The sequence below is a fragment of the Suncus etruscus genome, chromosome 6 (assembly GCF_024139225.1).
Source record: "Suncus etruscus isolate mSunEtr1 chromosome 6, mSunEtr1.pri.cur, whole genome shotgun sequence".
NCBI lineage: Eukaryota > Metazoa > Chordata > Mammalia > Eulipotyphla > Soricidae > Suncus > Suncus etruscus.
Genome location: NC_064853.1, coordinates 51,101,197 through 51,117,728, shown reverse-complemented (window position 1 = coordinate 51,117,728; position 16,532 = coordinate 51,101,197). Strand labels below are relative to the sequence as shown.

Sequence of the window (16,532 nt, the reverse complement as noted above, 5' to 3'; positions counted from 1 at the left end):
TCCAGGTCTAGCTTGGAGAACTCTTCCTGTTTGAAAGCCCCTGCCTGCCTGCCTGCCTGCCACCTCCCTCTCCCCCCCCCCCCCCCACATCTACTGGCCAGACCCGGAAATATCCTCTCCCCAGAATTCATGCTCTGTTCCTGTCATGTCAGCTCTGCTCCCACAGGAATTGTGATCTTCCTTCAAATCGACACCCCTTCCAGAACCCCACCCCCAGATGAGTCTCTTGAGCCAAACTGCATTTGACCTATCTGCTGACCCTGTGTCCAGGGTGATTTGCTGAAGGCAGCTGAGAGTGAGACAGTAGGGTTGAGAACAAAAGATTGACTGCAGGGGTGAAAAGAAAAGATTTAAATGTAAGGTGTTAGGGGTCCTGCTAGAGGGAGGCTCACCCACTTCTCTAACATTTGCCCTCAAACCCAGGTAGTTTCAGCCACTTTGTGCCTCACCAAAGCTGATACAAAGCTGTTGTCTATTTTAAGCAGAGCCTTAACTCTTGCTTGAGGCCCCCTGTTTGAATATATTTTAAAACCAGCCCTCTCTCTTGGGGCCCCAGAGATAGCATGGAGGTAAGACGTTTGCCTTGCATGCAGAAGGTCGGTGTTTCGAATCCCAGCATCCCATTTGGCCCCCCTAGCCTGCCAGGAGCGATTTCTGAGCTCAGAGTAACCCTGAGCACTACGGGGTGTGACCCAAAAAAACAAAACAAAACAAAACAAACCAGGCCTCTCCCCAACCCAGGTGTGGCAGTCCTAGCTGACTGGAGATGGAGGGGTACACACATTTCTTCAGGTGCCAAGTGTGGGGCTAGTTCTGAAACTGATCTGAAGAGTCTGGCTAACCATCCCCACACTGACCAGAAATGATTCCTTGTTCCCTTTACTCCTCGTCCTCCCCCAACTTCTGGAAAAACTAGGTTCTGACTCAGGTTCCTTCCAATCTATCCTCAAGGTGGATGGGAATGAGCTGGGAAATAGGAAGGAAACATTCCTTAGATTTGGCCTCCTCCCTTGTCTGGACCTGGGCCTGGAAGAATCACTTAAAGGATCTCTAGAGAACCAGGAACAGAAAGATGAAAATGATCTGGTGCCACACATGAAAACAAGAGACCCAGGACTGTAGTGCTCCCTCATCACCTCCTCACCTCTCCCCCATCCACCCACCGCCAAGGCTGCTTTCCATATCTCTGCTCTGCTAGCAGAGAAAGGCTATATCCCTGGCACTGAAGCTGTGGGGCACTTCTACCAACACTTTCCATCTCTGAGTGCTCCTGAGGACACTTCTCATCAGATCAGGGACTGCCGAGAGGCAACAGAATCCCCTCTTACTAGAACCCAGTATCTGACTTTGACTCCTAGCAAAAGTCTAAGAAGGAGCCACAAGCAGGCTCTTCCACAGAGCCAAGCCCGGATGCTCTTTTAAAATCAAAGGGATGGGGGTTGTATCAATTCAGACACAACAGCCCTATCCTCCCCCTCCTTGCAGGCCAGGTTTCCTGTCATTGACAGCATCCCAGCTTGGCCCTGCCCAGACTCTCTGCTTTAACCCCTTGTGGCCAGACCCCAGGTTACCACCAGCAAACTCCAACTATCCTCTATCAAATTAAGAGAACAAAAGAGCCTATTTCCATGGGCTTGTTTGGAGGATGTCCATCAGAACAGCACCTAGAATATATTAATCTCTCAATAGAAGTTAGCTGATATTGTTATACATTGTGTGAGCATGGAGAAATTATTTCACCTTTGCTGAGTGTCCATTTCTTTAAATGGGAAAAAAAAAACTGCTCCCCCAAGGTAGTTTTTGTGATAAGGTACATAAAAGCATTGTGTAAGGTTCTGTCTATAACAACACAATATGAAACTATCAGAGAAATGGCTCCCTTTATCTAGGAAATAAAAGTTTCCAACGGGTAGGAAAACTGCTCAAGTGGTAAAGCATATGCCTGGCATGTGTGAGGTCCTGGATTCCATCTCTAGCACCATGGCCCCCAAAGAACTGTCAAGAGTGGTCTCAGAGTCACCTCTCTAAAATCAACTTTTAGAGACTGGTGCGATAGCATAGGTGCTTGCCTTGCCTACAGCAGACCTGGCTTAATTCTTAGCATCCCATATGGTTCCCCTGAGCCTGCCAGGAGTAATTCCTGAGCATAGAGCCAGGAGTAACCTTTGAGCACTGTCAGGTATGGTTCCAAAACCAAAATAAATAAATTAATTAATAAAAACAGGAGTCAGAGAAATAGTACAATGTGTAGGGTGCTTGCCTTACAAGCAGTCAACCTAGGTTCAGTCTCCAATACCTTATATGGTCCCCAGAGCACTGCCAGGAGTGATCACTGAGCACGCAGCCAAGAGTCAGCCATGAGCCCTGCTAGGTGTAGTCCTCTAAAAATCGATATAAGTAAATAAATAAAAGCAATATTTTAGGAAGGAAAGATACTCAACAGCTTGCGTGCCAGCAAAACAAGCAGGAGGACCCCACTCTGAGCACTGTCAGGAATGACTTCTTAAGCACGGAACTGGGAATAGCACCTAAGCACTGCTGGGTGTAGTTCTAAATTTCCCTACCCCCAATTAAAAAAATATATAGAAATCTTTTAGGAATAGATAGACTTTCTGACTTTTAAAGTCAGTACTTGACAGGCAGAGGGTGCATAGTTAGAGTGAACCTGGGGGTGGGCTCCTGGACTTTCTGTCTAGGGTTTTTGGAAGAGTCAAAGGAGTGGTGTGAGAGAAGTCAAGAGATCACAGCCATTAGTGTGTTTTGCATATATTTAAAAGGGCCTTTTAAAAAAGGGCTAGAAGAGACTGTTGCTTTGAGTACATCCAGCTACCTTCCAACCTGCCACCTGGTTACCTGTCTTTTAAAAAAATTAAGTCAGAAATGAAAATGAACTTGAGCTAGAAAGAAGTTGGGACCCAATCATAAAGTGCTTGCATCAAATGCATGAAATGTTGGAATCTCTCCCCAGTACTCCAAGGAAATAAAAAGAGCAAGAAGGGGGGCCGGCGAGGTGGCGTAGAGGTAAGGTGTCTGCCTTGCAAGTGCTAGCCAAGGAAGGACCGCAGTTCGATCCCCTGGCATCCCATATGGTCCCCCCAAGCCATGGGCGATTTCTGAGCGCTTAGCCAGGAGTAACCCCTGAGCATCAAACGGGTGTGGCCCGAAAAACCAAAAAAAAAAAAAAAAAAAAAAAAAAGAGCTAGAAAGGAAGGAAGGGGAGAGGGTTGCCCTTTGGTATTGCTCTATGAGCATTGAGTGTTGGCCTTTTCCTTTTACAGAGAGGGGAGGTGCAAGATACTGTGGATAAGTAATGGCCAGCTCTAGAAGTCCCCAGTGAGGGCACAGGAGATTGGGGGCTCAGTCTCCCTCATCCCCTTTCCCAGCCAGTTCCATTGACACACACACACATACACACACACACACACACACACACACACACTCACACAACCACAGGACGTGGGCAGAGGATCCTCCAATGGGTTCTGGGGATACCTCATGTCAAGACCTGAGGTAGGCTGGCCTGTGCACTTCCAGGCATCACCACACCTCTGCCTGGAGGGATCAATTCCTGGCTTCATCCCTAGGAAGGGCAGATCTGGCACTCCACTCCTGGAACCCAAACAGGTCAAAACTTGTGATCCAGCAAAAAGCCCAGCAGATAGAACCGTGTTCTGCTTCCCCTTCTCTCCAAGGAGCCAACCTGCTGAGTTTATCTGCCCTGACCCTTGTCCGCACCCCAGGTTTCTGACCCCTAGTTCTGACCCCTAGTTAGGGGTCCTAGTTGTGACCCCATTTCAGTGTGCCTCCTGATAGATCATTGAGCTTGTCAGGGCCTGTGTGACCATGTGTGAAATAGAGTTGCTGGCCCAGGCCCAAAGATCTTCTGGCACAGAGGCAAATCAGGAAGGAGTTAACCGGCAGGGCAGCACGGGTCAGGAAGGCAAGGGTTAATCTGGGGGGGGGGGGGTGGAGGCACTCTGGCCTTTTCCTGTGGAGAGTGAGGTTAGGCAGCCACAGAAGTTACTTCTGGTCCCTGCTGTCCCTGCCACCCTCAGTCTGGCCCTACCCATGGAGCCCAGCTTTTAACCTCCTGCAGAGGTGAGCATGGAACACTGGAGCCCAGTGCCGAGGGGGCTGAGGCTGGGGGTTACAGAGTCCCTCGGCCCACTTTCATAGTTAGGGTCTGGGGCTAGGTTCAGACCATTCGTCCAGGACTAGAAGAAAGTGGGCAAGAAAGAGAGGGCAAAGGAGGTTTGCCAGACCTGATCAGAGGGTGGTTGGGATCAGAGCAAGCTGGGGTGGGAGGAGACAGGACAGTGGGCTATTTTGGTCCCTGTGTTTAGGGACTTTTTATAGCATCCCTGCTCAAGACTGGGGAAAGGAGGAGGGAATAAGAGGGTACTATGAGGTCAGTCAAGCTCAGTGCCCTCCTCAAACCTTGGCCTCTGACCAGTTAGCCTGCCTGGTACTGTGGAGCCAGGAGGAAGGCACAGGATATCTGGGCTGCTTGGGTTTCTCATCACTAACTGTCTGTGCACCAAATGGGTATGTGTGTGGAGGGGGAAGAGGACTGGGGTGTGTGTGTGGGGGGGGTGTCTGTGTGTGTCTGTGTGTGTGTGTGTGCGTGTCTGTGTGTGTGTGTGCCTGTGCCTGCGTGTGTGTGTGTGTGTGTGTGTGTGTGTGTGTGTGTGTGTGTGTGTGTGTGTGTGTGTGTACAGAGAGAGGCTGAACAGGGTGAGCTGGGGGCAGGGTTGGCAAAATCTTAGCCCTCAGGCTTTCATGGCACACCCCTTCCTCATCCTGGGGAAATTCTGTTCCTTCATTGCTTCTGAATCCAAATCTGGGTCCCCTTAGCTTCTGATGTTCTGTTCCTATGTGTGCCCCTCATCTAATCAGCTGAATAGTGAATAGGGGACCGGAGGGCAAGGATAGGGTGAGGTGTGCTGAGCCATGTGGGTGGCCCCTTCTGTTGTTGTCCTGTCAGCTCCTGATTTACAGCTTTCTCAGCAGAAGGGGGAGGGGAACAGGATTGAAGGGTCTCAGAAGAAGAGAGCAGGACCCTGAGGGTAGATTCTTGGGAGCATAGATTGGTGTTTGTTTGTTTGTTTTTTTCTCATAGAGCCATCCCAGATGTTTGAGGAGGGTACTCATGGTTTGGTGCTCCTTGTGACAATCAATGCTGCTTAGGTCAATCATCAACTATCAGCGTAACACCTACCTGATGGTACAGGGCTGCACCCAGCCTTGTTTGGAGGATATAAAAGTGCTGGGATCAAACTCAAAGTGCAAGTTAGTCAAGTGCTCCACCACTTGATTTATCTCCCTGCTTCCTGGCAGTTCTGCTTATTGAGGACCATTTATGGGAGAACTTTTAGGACGCATCTCTAACAAAAAAAAAAAAAAAAAAGCTTGGTTTTAGGATAGCAGGAATAGATACCAAACGTCAGAGGGAAGATCTTACAGACAGGGGAGAGAACTGAGCTGAACCAGCTGTGAACTGTGATACAAAAGACATGGGTTCCAGCTCTGTCCCCTTCTCCCTGAGGAAGAAACCTGAGGAGATCCCCTATTTTCTGGGTCCTCGCTTCTTCTGCGAAATGGAAATGCAGAAATTGATAATGTGGGGTCTTCAGTTGGGCATTTTGGAATTCTCAAGGCAGGGACAGTGCCAGTGGCAGGTAGCAGACAGACGTGGTGACCTGGTGACAGTCACCCCCTCCTTCCTTGATGACTCTGCTGAGTCTGGGCAGGACTGTTGGCTGCAATTACTGGAGACTGCTACCCTGTGGTTCTGTCCCTGACCTCAGTGCTGGGGGCGGGAAGGGTGGGCCCTGCTGGAACCAGCCTGTGTCGGGGGAAACCTCCTCCTTGTCTTGGACTCCAAGTTGCTTGCTTGGGAAGAAGTATTTTTTCCGGTAGAAGTCATTTTCGAGAATTGAGCAGGACCAGTGCCATTTCCTTTTCCAAATGCCCTGCATGCCCAGCATGGCCCTGAGGCGTGATAAGGGCACCCTCAAAGGGGGAATGTTTCTGAGTAGTCAGGAGCTCTCTCCAATGTCTTTGAGGGGGTGAGGAAAAACCCAGCCTCTGTTCTGGGCAAGAGATGGGCTGACTGGTAGAAGTGGATGGAAAATGAAGAGTTCTTGCACCTGCAAGAATGGTGCAAAAACATTTACTCTCCTCCTGACCATTCTCACTTCCCTGCAGATCCCAGAGAACCTCAGCCAACTGTTATTGGCTCCTCAACTAGCTCCTTAAAGCCGGCGGCTTATGGGGCGCTATCCCGTCCAGCTTCACTAAGATGCTGATGGCCTCTCCCTACACCCCATCCAGAGGACGCACCCCTAGCGCTGTGGAGAGGTTAGAGGCCGACAAAGCCAAGTATGTCAAAACGCACCAGCTGATAGCGCGACGCCAGGAGCCGGCCCTGCGAGGGAGTCCCAGACCGCTCACTCCGCACCCCTGCAATGAGCTGGGACCCCCCGCATCGCCCAGGACGCCCAGACCCGCCCGCCGGGGCAGTGGCCGGAGGCTGCCGAGACCCGACTCCCTCATCTTCTACCGCCAGAAGCGGGACTGCAAGGCGTCGGTGAACAAAGAGAACGCCAAGGGCCAGGGCCTGGTGCGGCGCCTCTTCCTGGGCTCTCCTAGAGACGCCGCCTCCAGCACCCCGAGCCCAGCCGAGCGCCCCGCGGCTCCCAGAGACTGGGTCGCGCCCCAAGAGCCCCCTGAAGGGGTGGTGGGGAAACGGGCGCTGTGCCCCACGTGTTCGCTGCCCCTGTCGGAGAAGGAGCGCTTCTTCAACTACTGCGGCCTGGAGCGCGCGCTGGTCGAGGTGCTCGGCGCCGAGCGCTTCTCTCCGCAGAGCTGGGGCGCCGAGCCCGGCCCCCAGCCCGGGACGCCGCCGCCGCCGGATTCCCAGGACGCCAGCGACTGGTCTTCTTCCAGCGACGGCTGGACCGACCGGCCCGACGGCGCGGACGGAGGCGGCGGCGGCGGCTCGGAGGCGGCGGGCTCGGCGCGGGACGGGCGGCCCCAGGTGTCGGTGGTGGAGCGCAACGCGCGCGTCATCCAGTGGCTCTATCGATGCCAGCGCGCCCGGGGCTCGCCGCGCGAGTCGGAGGTGTGAGGGTCGCAGGCGGGGAGCCCGGGCCCTGCGGAGACGCCTGGGGTGTCCGGGGCGGGAGCGGGCGCGGATGGGACGGCCCCTTCGGAGGCACCGGGGGCCTCTGGGCCATATTCGCTCTGGCTCGCGCGCGGCTTTCCGGGCCAAGAGACCAAACTCTCCACACCCCGAGTTTTTCCTCCACGAGTGATGCCTGAGAACAGAGCTCCAGGCACAGACTATGCAGCGGGAGGGGAAGGTCTCCACACCTCGCCGTTGTGGCCGGGTCGGATGAGTGAAAACTGCGCCGGGAAGGTTGAAAAACCTGCTGAATAAAGTCAAGGTATTCTTGAAGTTTCGGGAGATTGTTGGAGACGTTGCGGACTGGGTTGGGTGGGCGTGCGCTGGGTTTGTTTGGGGTCACACCCGGAGGCGCTCAGGGATTATACTCCTGGCTCTACGCTCAGAAATCTCTCCTGGCAGGCTCCGGGGGACCCTATGGGACGCCAGGAATCGAACAGGGGTCCGCCCTGTGTTGGCCTAGTGCAAGGCAAGGGCGCTGGGTTTTGAAGGGCAGCTGCACCCATCGAATCAAAATGTTGGAGAAAACCGTAAAACTCGTGGCACAGAGCCAGCAACAGAAGTGCTAGAGAAATGGCAGCCGTTATGGTCACTGTCGGTCCATTCAATACTTACGCGGTTCTTAAGGTCTGCGCCACTGACTCTGGGCAGCGGGAACCTGGCGTTTGAGTAATTTGGAGGGGAGTTTCAGAAATCTGGGGCCTTGGGGCCAGAGTGATTGCACAGCGAGTAGCGCATTTGCCTTGCACACGGCCGACCCGGGATCGATCCCCAGCATCCCCAAGGGTCCCCCGAGCTTGCCAGGAGCGATTTCTGAACGCAGAGCCGGGTGTGGCCCAAAAACAAACAAAAAAGTAAAAAAAGTAAAGAAGGGGCCGGGCGGTGGCGCTGGAGGTAAGGTGCCTGCCTTGCCTGCGCTAGCCTAGGACGGACCGCGGTTCGATCCCCCGGCGTCCCATATGGTCCCCCAAGAAGCCAGGAGCAACTTCTGAGCGCATAGCCAGGAGTAACCCCTGAGCGTCACAGGGTGTGGCCCAAAAACCAAAAAAAAAAAAAAAAAAAAAAAGTAAAGAAATCTGGGGCCCTAAAACTCCCCTAATTTCTGGAGGTTTGCTGCCCCCTTTCGGTATAAATGGTTGAGCGAGGACAGTATAAAGGGGCAGGTTAATCCAGGATTTTACCAACCAAACCCGGAGCCTGGAGCCTCATAACTTTCCACTAGCTTCCTTTGCTTCACACCCAAGACCCCCACCTTCCTCGCCTCACATGGAACACCCGCACATTCGCTGTCCCTTTCTCTTCACTCCTTCGATGACGACTATAGATGTACGTTCATTCTCCTAAGGATTCCTCTACCGGGGTTGCCCTCACCTTCTCATATCCCAAATAAAGCCACAGTTTTGTGTCTGGCCTGTCATCTGGTGTGAGATCTGCTGGGCAGCTCACACACTAATGTCACATCTCTAATTGAGGTGGACGGACATCCTACTGGGGCTCCCTGCTTCCTGATAAAAAGCTGTACGCCCGATCAAACTGACATCTGGGCAGTCTTTGGCCATTTTCTCCCTATACATTTATTAGGGGGAGAGACGAGGACCCCTCCGGATGGACCCCGTCCTGAGGTTGTCTCCCCCCAAAAAACAGCCTTCCATTATCGTCTCGACAAAAACACACGGTCACACGGAATGTGGGCCAAGGTGTTTTACGGGGGGAAGGGTGCCCAGTTCCGCCGGTGGCCCGCTAGTCGCCCTTGGGTGCAGCCTTCACCCTCATCTCGGCCAGTTTGTGGGTGAGGAAGCCCCACTTGAAGCCGGCGGCGGGGTCGGCCTCCCGCGGCTCCTGGTGCTCCGCAGCCGCCTCCGCCGCCGCCGCCGCCGCCTCGCTCCCTTCGGGGTCCCGCTCGGCCGCTGGCTCGGCGCCGCGCAACATGGACGCCGCCGCCTGCTGCTGCTGTTGCCACCTACTGGCGAACGCGTCCCAGAAGCCCGGCCCGCGAGCCTCGGCCTCCGGCACCTCTGCTGCCTGCGGGGCGGGCCGCGCCGCCAGCGGGCTGCGGGAAAACAGGGCGAGTCAGGGGTCTGCCCCCAAGCAGGCCGCGCAAGGGGCGAGGGAGAGGAGGTGGGGTCGGGGGCGAGCAGGACTGGGGTCCAGGGAACCCTAGAGAGGTCAGTCGGGTCCGGGATACTAGAGGAGCTGGTGGGAGCAACTGCAGCTGCTGGTCAGGGCTTCCTGGAGGGATGGGACGACATCTGGGAGGATTAGGGGCGAGAGTGGCTGGAGATGGAGAGAGGTCTGGGGATTAGTGGAGCTGAGCTAGCTGGGAGGAGTAGCGAAACCCGAGATCCGAGACTAGGAAACTGGGTTGTAGGGGTGGGTTGGAAGCACAGGGGGAGGCGTGGTGAAGCCTCATCCCCCCCCCCCCCCACCTATTCTTCCTAGGTAACTTGACCATACCTACAAGACCCCGCCCATTTCCTGGGAAGGGTCTTGGAAAGGGTAGTTAAGGTTTTGACCAGAGGGGATGAGGGCCCTTTTTGGCTTTTTGGTCTTTTGCCAGCATGGAGGTCAAAGGGAAGATGGCTGAAAGGAGTTAAGATGCAGGGCTAGCTAAGAATGGCTGAATACTTAAAAGGTTATGATATAGGCCACACATGTGGTGGATAGGGCATGAATAAAGTTGATGCTTCCTGAAGCCTGCCTGTGAGTGAGTTCAATACTTGTCGCTTTCCTGGACCCCAGACCCGCCGGTTGATGGGGGATGAAGCCACGTGGCCATGGCCTAAGAATAAAGGCCTCCATCCTTCTCCATCCAAGCCCATCCTAAGGGCGAAATGCAACAGCGTGGGAGAGCAGAGCCACGAGGGGTATGGAATCCTGTGTCCAGGACGGTGCCAGGGAGAAGCGAGGTGGGTTGGGCACTGCACCGACTCTTAAGGAGCAAAAAGGAGACCAGGAAAATGGGAGATGGAGTGATATGGGGGGGGGGAGGAAAGGAGATATGGGGGAGAGAAAGGGCAACGAAGGAAGAGCCAAGATATTGGAGGATGAAGGTCTGAAGATTTGTTGAAAGATGGGGCCTGAACGATAGTACAATGAGTCTTGCACGCTGTTGACCTAGATTCAATCTCCGGCATCCCACTCCTGCATGCCAGGAGTGATTTCTGAATACAGAGCCAATAGGAACCCCTGAGCACCACCAGGTGTGCCCCCCAAAATAAAGGTTTGTTGAAATCTAGGAAAGAAAGATAGAGGGGGAGAGGGTGTAGGAGTGGAACTTGGAGGAAGACAGGTCCTTGCCCCAGCCCTAGTGGTTAGTTCCTAAACTGGGGCATTTACTCTGCAAGTACAGATTCAGCCTGCACCTGCCTGTGAAGGTTGGTCCTGGAGGATAGGATATAGACCTGTACTTAGAAATCACTAACCCAGGGGCCGGAGAGATAGCATGGAGGTAAGGCGTTTGCCTTTCATGCAGGAGGTCATCGGTTCGAATCCTGGCGCCCCATATGGTCCCCCATGCCTGCCAGGAGCAATTTCTGAGCCTGGAGCCAGGAATAACCCCTGAGCACTGCCGGGTGTGACCCAAAAACCACAAAAAAAAAAAAAAAAAAAAAAAAAGAAATCACTAACCCTAAGCACCCTCTCCTTCAAACTCCTACAGATTTTCTAGTTTATTCATTGTTCTATCTAGGGAGATGATCCCGTCCACCTAATCTCTCAGATTTTCTGATTTGGCCTCTTTCATAAAACAGAAAGCTTGGAAGCCTGGTTCTACCCACTTCCTCTGATTAAAAAAGACAGAAAACAAGGGCTGGATTGATAGTAGAGGGGATAGGACATTTGCCTTGTACGTGGCCAACTGGGATTTGATCCCTACCATCCCTTATGATTTACTCTCCATGAGTAATTCCTGAGAACAGAGCTTGGTGTAACCCTTAAGCATCACCAGGGGTGGCCCCAAAACAACAAAACACACACACACACACACACACACAAAAGAAAGAAAGAAAAGAAAAGAAAGAGCAAGCCAAGTGGAAAGAATTTAGGAGAAGGGTGGCCCTTAGGTCTATACCAAACTCCCATCTCCCCCCATGCACATACATACTGGTCAGCACAGGACTCTGGTGGTAGCAGCTTGTCCTCATCTTCTTTGTTGAACAGAGATGACATTGTCAGCCAACCTTTCACCCCAACACCTTGAACCTAGGAGAAACTATGAGTCAGGAAAGGAGCCCTCCAACCTCCCCCCCACCCCCTACCCTAGGATTCACAGTAGTCTCATCCAGGCCTTGAATTGTAGCATAGAGGATGGAAAGAACTTACCCTGCGGGCCAGCTGTGACATGGGACTGAAGGCCTCTTCAGCAGGTTCTGCTGTCTCAGGTTCCACTAATGCTGGGCTCTCCCTCTAGGACATGATCCCACCCCATATGAGAGGGGACCCAGAGAAATGAACCTTTCCTTCCCATTCCCCAATGCTAGCTCAATTATAACCCTCCAGCATCCCAACTTCCACAAAACTAAGCACACAAGTAGTTCCCTTTAACCCTCCACATATGTGTATAGCTGAATAGGGACTGGAATGATATACAGTAGGTCATCTGCCTTGCATGTGGGCAATTTGAGTTTGATCCCTGGCACCCTCATATGGTCCCCTGAGCCCCACCAGGAATGATCTCTGATCATAGAATCAGGGATAAGCCCTGAACACTGGGAAGGTAGGAAGGAAAGAAAGAGGGAAGGAAGATAGGACAAGAGTGGTGGCACAGCAGTAGGGCATTTGCCTTGCACACGGCTGACCTAGGATGGACCACAGTTCAATCCCCCATGTTCCATATGGTCCCCCAAGCCAGGAGCGATTTTTGAGCAAGAAGAAGAAGAAAGGAAAGAAAGAAGGATGGAAGAAAGGAAAAAGAAACAAAAAAATGAAACCACCACAACAAAGGTATACCTGTACATAAGGCTGTCAGTCTAATTAACTCCTCAGTAAGGACCTATAGGCTTCCCTGAAAACAATACCAGCCTATCACACTGCTCCCCACATCCCCCAAAACAAACAGACCTACTGATGTAGACAAACCTGTAATGAGTTCATGCCTCCATTTAATTACAGCTCTTTCCCTTTACAAATATTTGTACTGTGAAGAACCATACATAGCCACTCAGACCTGCACAACTTCAGATACCTGCATAGAGGCCCACCACAGCACATAAAACCTCTACCAGTCACCACTAGCACAGCACCAGTTCATGCTTTCACAGAGGCATTGACTTTGGCCCACATGCGCATACATCACACACTTATGAGCAATTCACACCTGCATACATACCTTCCTGGGATCCCACATAGGCCAGATTCCAATCAAATATGACCCACAGATACTTTTGCATAAGCCCAACCTAGACACTGCTTGTCTAGACAGATAGACAGACAGACAGACAGACAGACAGACAGACACACACACACACACACACACACACACACACACACACACACACCCTAGTGCCTACCCTGGCCATATCTATCTGGAGGCTTTTCCATTGTTATGTCAAGACAAACACAATGGAAGAGACCACTCTGGGGGTCACACACAGCTATGTTCAGGCCTTACTCATGGCTCTGAATGCAGGGCTCACTTCTGGCAGGGCTTGAGGAACCATATGGGATTCCAGGAATTGAACCCTAATAGGCTGCATTCAAGACATACTCCCTACCTTCTGAACTATCTAGTCAGTCCCAGGCAGGATCACTCTGATCTGATGCTGCTACAGTGACCCTGAGTATAGGTGCCATTTCCCTCCCATTGGTACCAGGAGGCTCATTTTCTCCCAAGGCAAAGCAAGGCACCCCATTTCTGCTCAGCATGGACTATTAAAAAGTTTAGGGGTGCTCACTTGGCAGCACATATACTAAAATTGGAACAATACAGAGAAGATTAGCATGGCCCAAGGATGACACACAAATTCGTGAAGCGTTAATAAAAAAAAAATGTTTAGGGGGCCCGGAGAGATAGCACAGCGGCGTTTGCCTTGCAAGCAGCCAATCCAGGACCAAAGGTGGTTGGTTCGAATCCCGGTGTCCCATATGGTCCCCCGTGCCTGCCAGGAGCTATTTCTGAGCAGACAGCCAGGAGTAACCCCTGAGCACAGCCAGGTGTGACCCAAAAACCAAAAAAAAAAAAAAAAAAAGAAAGAAAGTTTAGGGCCCAGAGAGATAGCATGGAGGTAGGGCATTTGCCTTGCATGCATAAGGACAGTGGTTCAAATCCGGCATCCCATATGGTCCCCCGAGCCTGCCAGGAGATATTTCTTAGCATAGAGCCAGGAGTAACCCCTGAGCACTGCCGGGTGTGACCCAAAAAACAAACAAACAAAAAGTTTGTTAGTGTACCCCTGTGGCTACTGCCCTCTGGTTCTAAGGTACCTTCCAGGAGGCTACGCTTGAGATCCATGGAAAGCAGGAATGTGTCTCTGGGACTTTCCAATCTTCCCAGTTTTCTCAATTCTCCTGCTTACTGATAGCACAACATGCCATTTGTCATCCCTGAATGTGCCCTCTTCTTCCACATCAATATGCCTCTCCATATCCTGTGCTCTTGCTGGGCCCTTTATAGCTGTCATTATCTGCTGTCCCTCTGCCCATGCTCCACCCAAGTGTGGATGATACCCACCTCCTCTGCCAGGTCCTCATCAGATTCCCCACTCAGGGTCTGTAGCACTTTGGACTTGTAGGTTTTCCAGAAGGCTTGGTTCATGGCTGCCAGGGAAATGGCCTGACACCCAGGTGCTGAAAGGTAGAGGCACTCAGTAGTTCTGAGGTAGAGGCAGTAGTTCTGCCTCTGGGAACTTGGTGAGGCCCAGAGCTTGTTCCAAGGATCAGGTCACTTCATTAAAAATGCACCAGCCTTCCCAGCTGGCATAGTGCCCAACAGGTAAACCCAATCCTAAGCAGTCTGGGAGAGAAGAGGGAGGGTAGAGCAAGCTTTTGCTGCCACTGTCCCTTGCCTTGACCCATATATAGGCCACTAATAATGAAAACCTCTCCACAGGCCTCCTTCCTGGACCTAGAAGTACTTGAATTTGATCTCTTGGAAAGATTCCAGAAAAATTTATCTTCCATTCACAACATGCATTTACAGAGCCTTTGAACTCATGACGCATACCAATGGTCCTATGACTAGTCATACCAGCTGTACTCTAGCAAGTTCCCACCCCATGTCCTTACTCAACTGTGGGAATCAGCGTGGGAGGTCCCCAGACCCTCTGTGTGCTGTGGGCTTACATTTCATGGCTTTGTCTGGGCTGGAAACTGATTCCTCTCCCCAGGGATGCACGTGCCAGCCTCCCTGTTTCCTGGCAACAGGTTCCAGGGAGTTGGAGGCCCTGAATTATTGCTGAGCCCCTCTGGACAGCATGCAAGGGCCCAGGTTCCCGAGGATGAGGAAAGACAGTCTGGTTCTTCCCCCCCATGATCTCTACCCTTGCAATCAGTGACCGTGGAACAAAGATAAAAGGGTCTGTTCTGTGGGGTGCAGCGGCCTGCAAGACGAACGAGGAGCTGAATGCAGGTTGTCTGTGCACCTGACCTCTGGACAGGTCCCCTCACAGAGGTAGCCAGGGATGGCTGGAGACAGGATAGCCACAGTAGTAACAGGGGCACTGAGGAGTAAGGTGATGATGGTTTTCTCAGAAAAGTCTCGGAAAGGTCTATGGGTGCCAACATTCCAAACTCGTTCACTCTCCTTCCCTTTGAAATTTATTCACATCACGTTTTCAGCGCTTCCCACAAATAATTCCAGATAAAGCATGTTCTCCCCCACCCCCCATCTCCACCTCGGGGGTCTATCTAAGATTCAGGAACCAGGAACCAGGAAAAGGGACAAGGAGCAGAGTCCAGCGACGCTGGGTGGCCCCAAGAGCTTGCCCAAGGGCGAGTAGTCGCCCCCACCCCAACCCGCTCCGGCACTAACTCCGACGGCCGCCTGGTGGCGCTCAAGGCACGGCGCGCCAGTGACGTCATCAGAGGCGGTCGGGCCGAGCTGTCCGTGGCGTCATCGACGAATCGACGACCCCGGAAGAGTCGACGCGTGTGCACGCGGCTTGGCGTTCTACGTCCCGGCGGGCGCTCTTGATCATGGGTCGCTCCCGCCGCACAGGAGGGCACCGAGCGCACTCCCTGGCCCGCCAGATGAAGGCGAAGCGGCGGCGGCCGGACCTGGATGAGATTCACCGCGAGCTGCGGCCCCAGGCTCCTACACGAACTCGGCCAGATCCGGCAGCTGTGCCCGACCCGGACCTGCCAGGGGACGGTCTCCATCGCTGTCTGGCCTGCGCGTGAGTTTTCGCCCAGCGAGACCCAGCCAGATCTAGCCAGACCCAGACAGACAGCCCCAGCTAGACCCAGCTAGACCCAGCCAGACCCAGCCAGACCCAGCCAGACCCAGCCAGAGAAGGGTCTGTGCGACGGACTTGGGATGTGATTGATATCCAGGTCCTGGGGCAAGCGAGGTCTTACCTCATGGGTCTGACCTCTTTCCATCCCTTCTGATGGGGGCGTGTCATCGAGGAATTAAGTTAGATAATTGTAGGGAGGTGGGCACACCTGAGGGGCATCACCTCCTCACTCTCCTTACCACCCATCCTTACAGGAGGTATTTCGTCGATTCTGCCAACCTGAAGACCCACTTCCGATCCAAAGACCACAAGAAAAGGTTTGTAGGAGTAGGAGAGGATTAATGAATGGATGGGGACAGGCAAGCAGAGCTCTCATCTGGTCAGCCTCCAATTCCTATTCTTTCTTGCAGGCTGAAGCAGTTGAGTGTGGAACCCTACAGTCAAGAAGAAGCAGAGAGGGCAGCGGGTATGGGTTCCTATATACCCCCCCAACGACTAGCCGTGCCCACAGAAGTGTCCACTGATATCCCAGAAATGGATACATCTTCCTGACATGGCCTGGGGATACAGGGCACAGAATTTGCTCATGAACAGTGGTGCTAGTGGCTGGAGAGACTTGTCAACCTCTTGACTCTGGATTTGGAGAGTGGTTCTCCTTTCTGCGTGCACTCCCCACCAATAAAGGAACTGGATGAAACCAGCTGCTGACTGGTCTCTGACTGAAAACTCCAGATTACTGCCCTAGGTGCTGAAGAGATAGCACAGTGGTAGGGTGTTTAAAACCCAGCATCCTATATGATCGATCCTCTGTGCCTGAGAGGAGCGATTTCTGAGCGCAGAGCCAGTAGTAACTTCTGAACTCCACCGGTGTAACCCCCCCAAATAACAACAACAACAACAACAAAATGATTACTGCCCTAAACTCCAGCTCCTTTGAGTTATGGGACTACAGGGTT

General features: G+C 52.8%; 3 protein-coding genes and 1 non-coding gene across 4 annotated transcripts; 3 read left to right on the top strand and 1 right to left on the bottom strand.

The window, feature by feature from the left end:
* Window positions 1–4,054: 4,054 nt before the first annotated feature.
* FAM110D (family with sequence similarity 110 member D) lies at window positions 4,055–7,129 on the top strand. Its single transcript, XM_049774993.1, has 2 exons — window positions 4,055–4,098; window positions 6,208–7,129. Exon 2 carries the CDS (start codon window positions 6,302–6,304, stop codon window positions 7,127–7,129), a length of 828 nt encoding a protein of 275 aa, XP_049630950.1. The 5' UTR covers window positions 4,055–4,098; window positions 6,208–6,301.
* A 1,743-nt stretch (window positions 7,130–8,872) lies between these two features.
* C6H1orf232 (chromosome 6 C1orf232 homolog) lies at window positions 8,873–13,937 on the bottom strand. Its single transcript, XM_049775078.1, has 4 exons — window positions 13,854–13,937; window positions 11,507–11,590; window positions 11,289–11,386; window positions 8,873–9,236 (listed from the first exon to the last, which is right to left on the bottom strand). Exons 1-4 carry the CDS (start codon window positions 13,935–13,937, stop codon window positions 8,927–8,929), a joined length of 576 nt encoding a protein of 191 aa, XP_049631035.1. The 3' UTR covers window positions 8,873–8,926.
* LOC126012324 (U6 spliceosomal RNA) lies at window positions 13,070–13,177 on the top strand. The gene has a single exon (XR_007496839.1). It is a non-coding gene; the product is annotated as a U6 spliceosomal RNA (small nuclear RNA).
* A 1,345-nt stretch (window positions 13,938–15,282) lies between the features above and the next one.
* ZNF593 (zinc finger protein 593) lies at window positions 15,283–16,276 on the top strand. The gene is made up of 3 exons (XM_049775111.1): window positions 15,283–15,516; window positions 15,831–15,893; window positions 15,987–16,276. Exons 1-3 carry the CDS (start codon window positions 15,317–15,319, stop codon window positions 16,126–16,128), a joined length of 405 nt encoding a protein of 134 aa, XP_049631068.1. The 5' UTR covers window positions 15,283–15,316; the 3' UTR covers window positions 16,129–16,276.
* The last annotated feature ends 256 nt before the right edge of the window (window positions 16,277–16,532 follow it).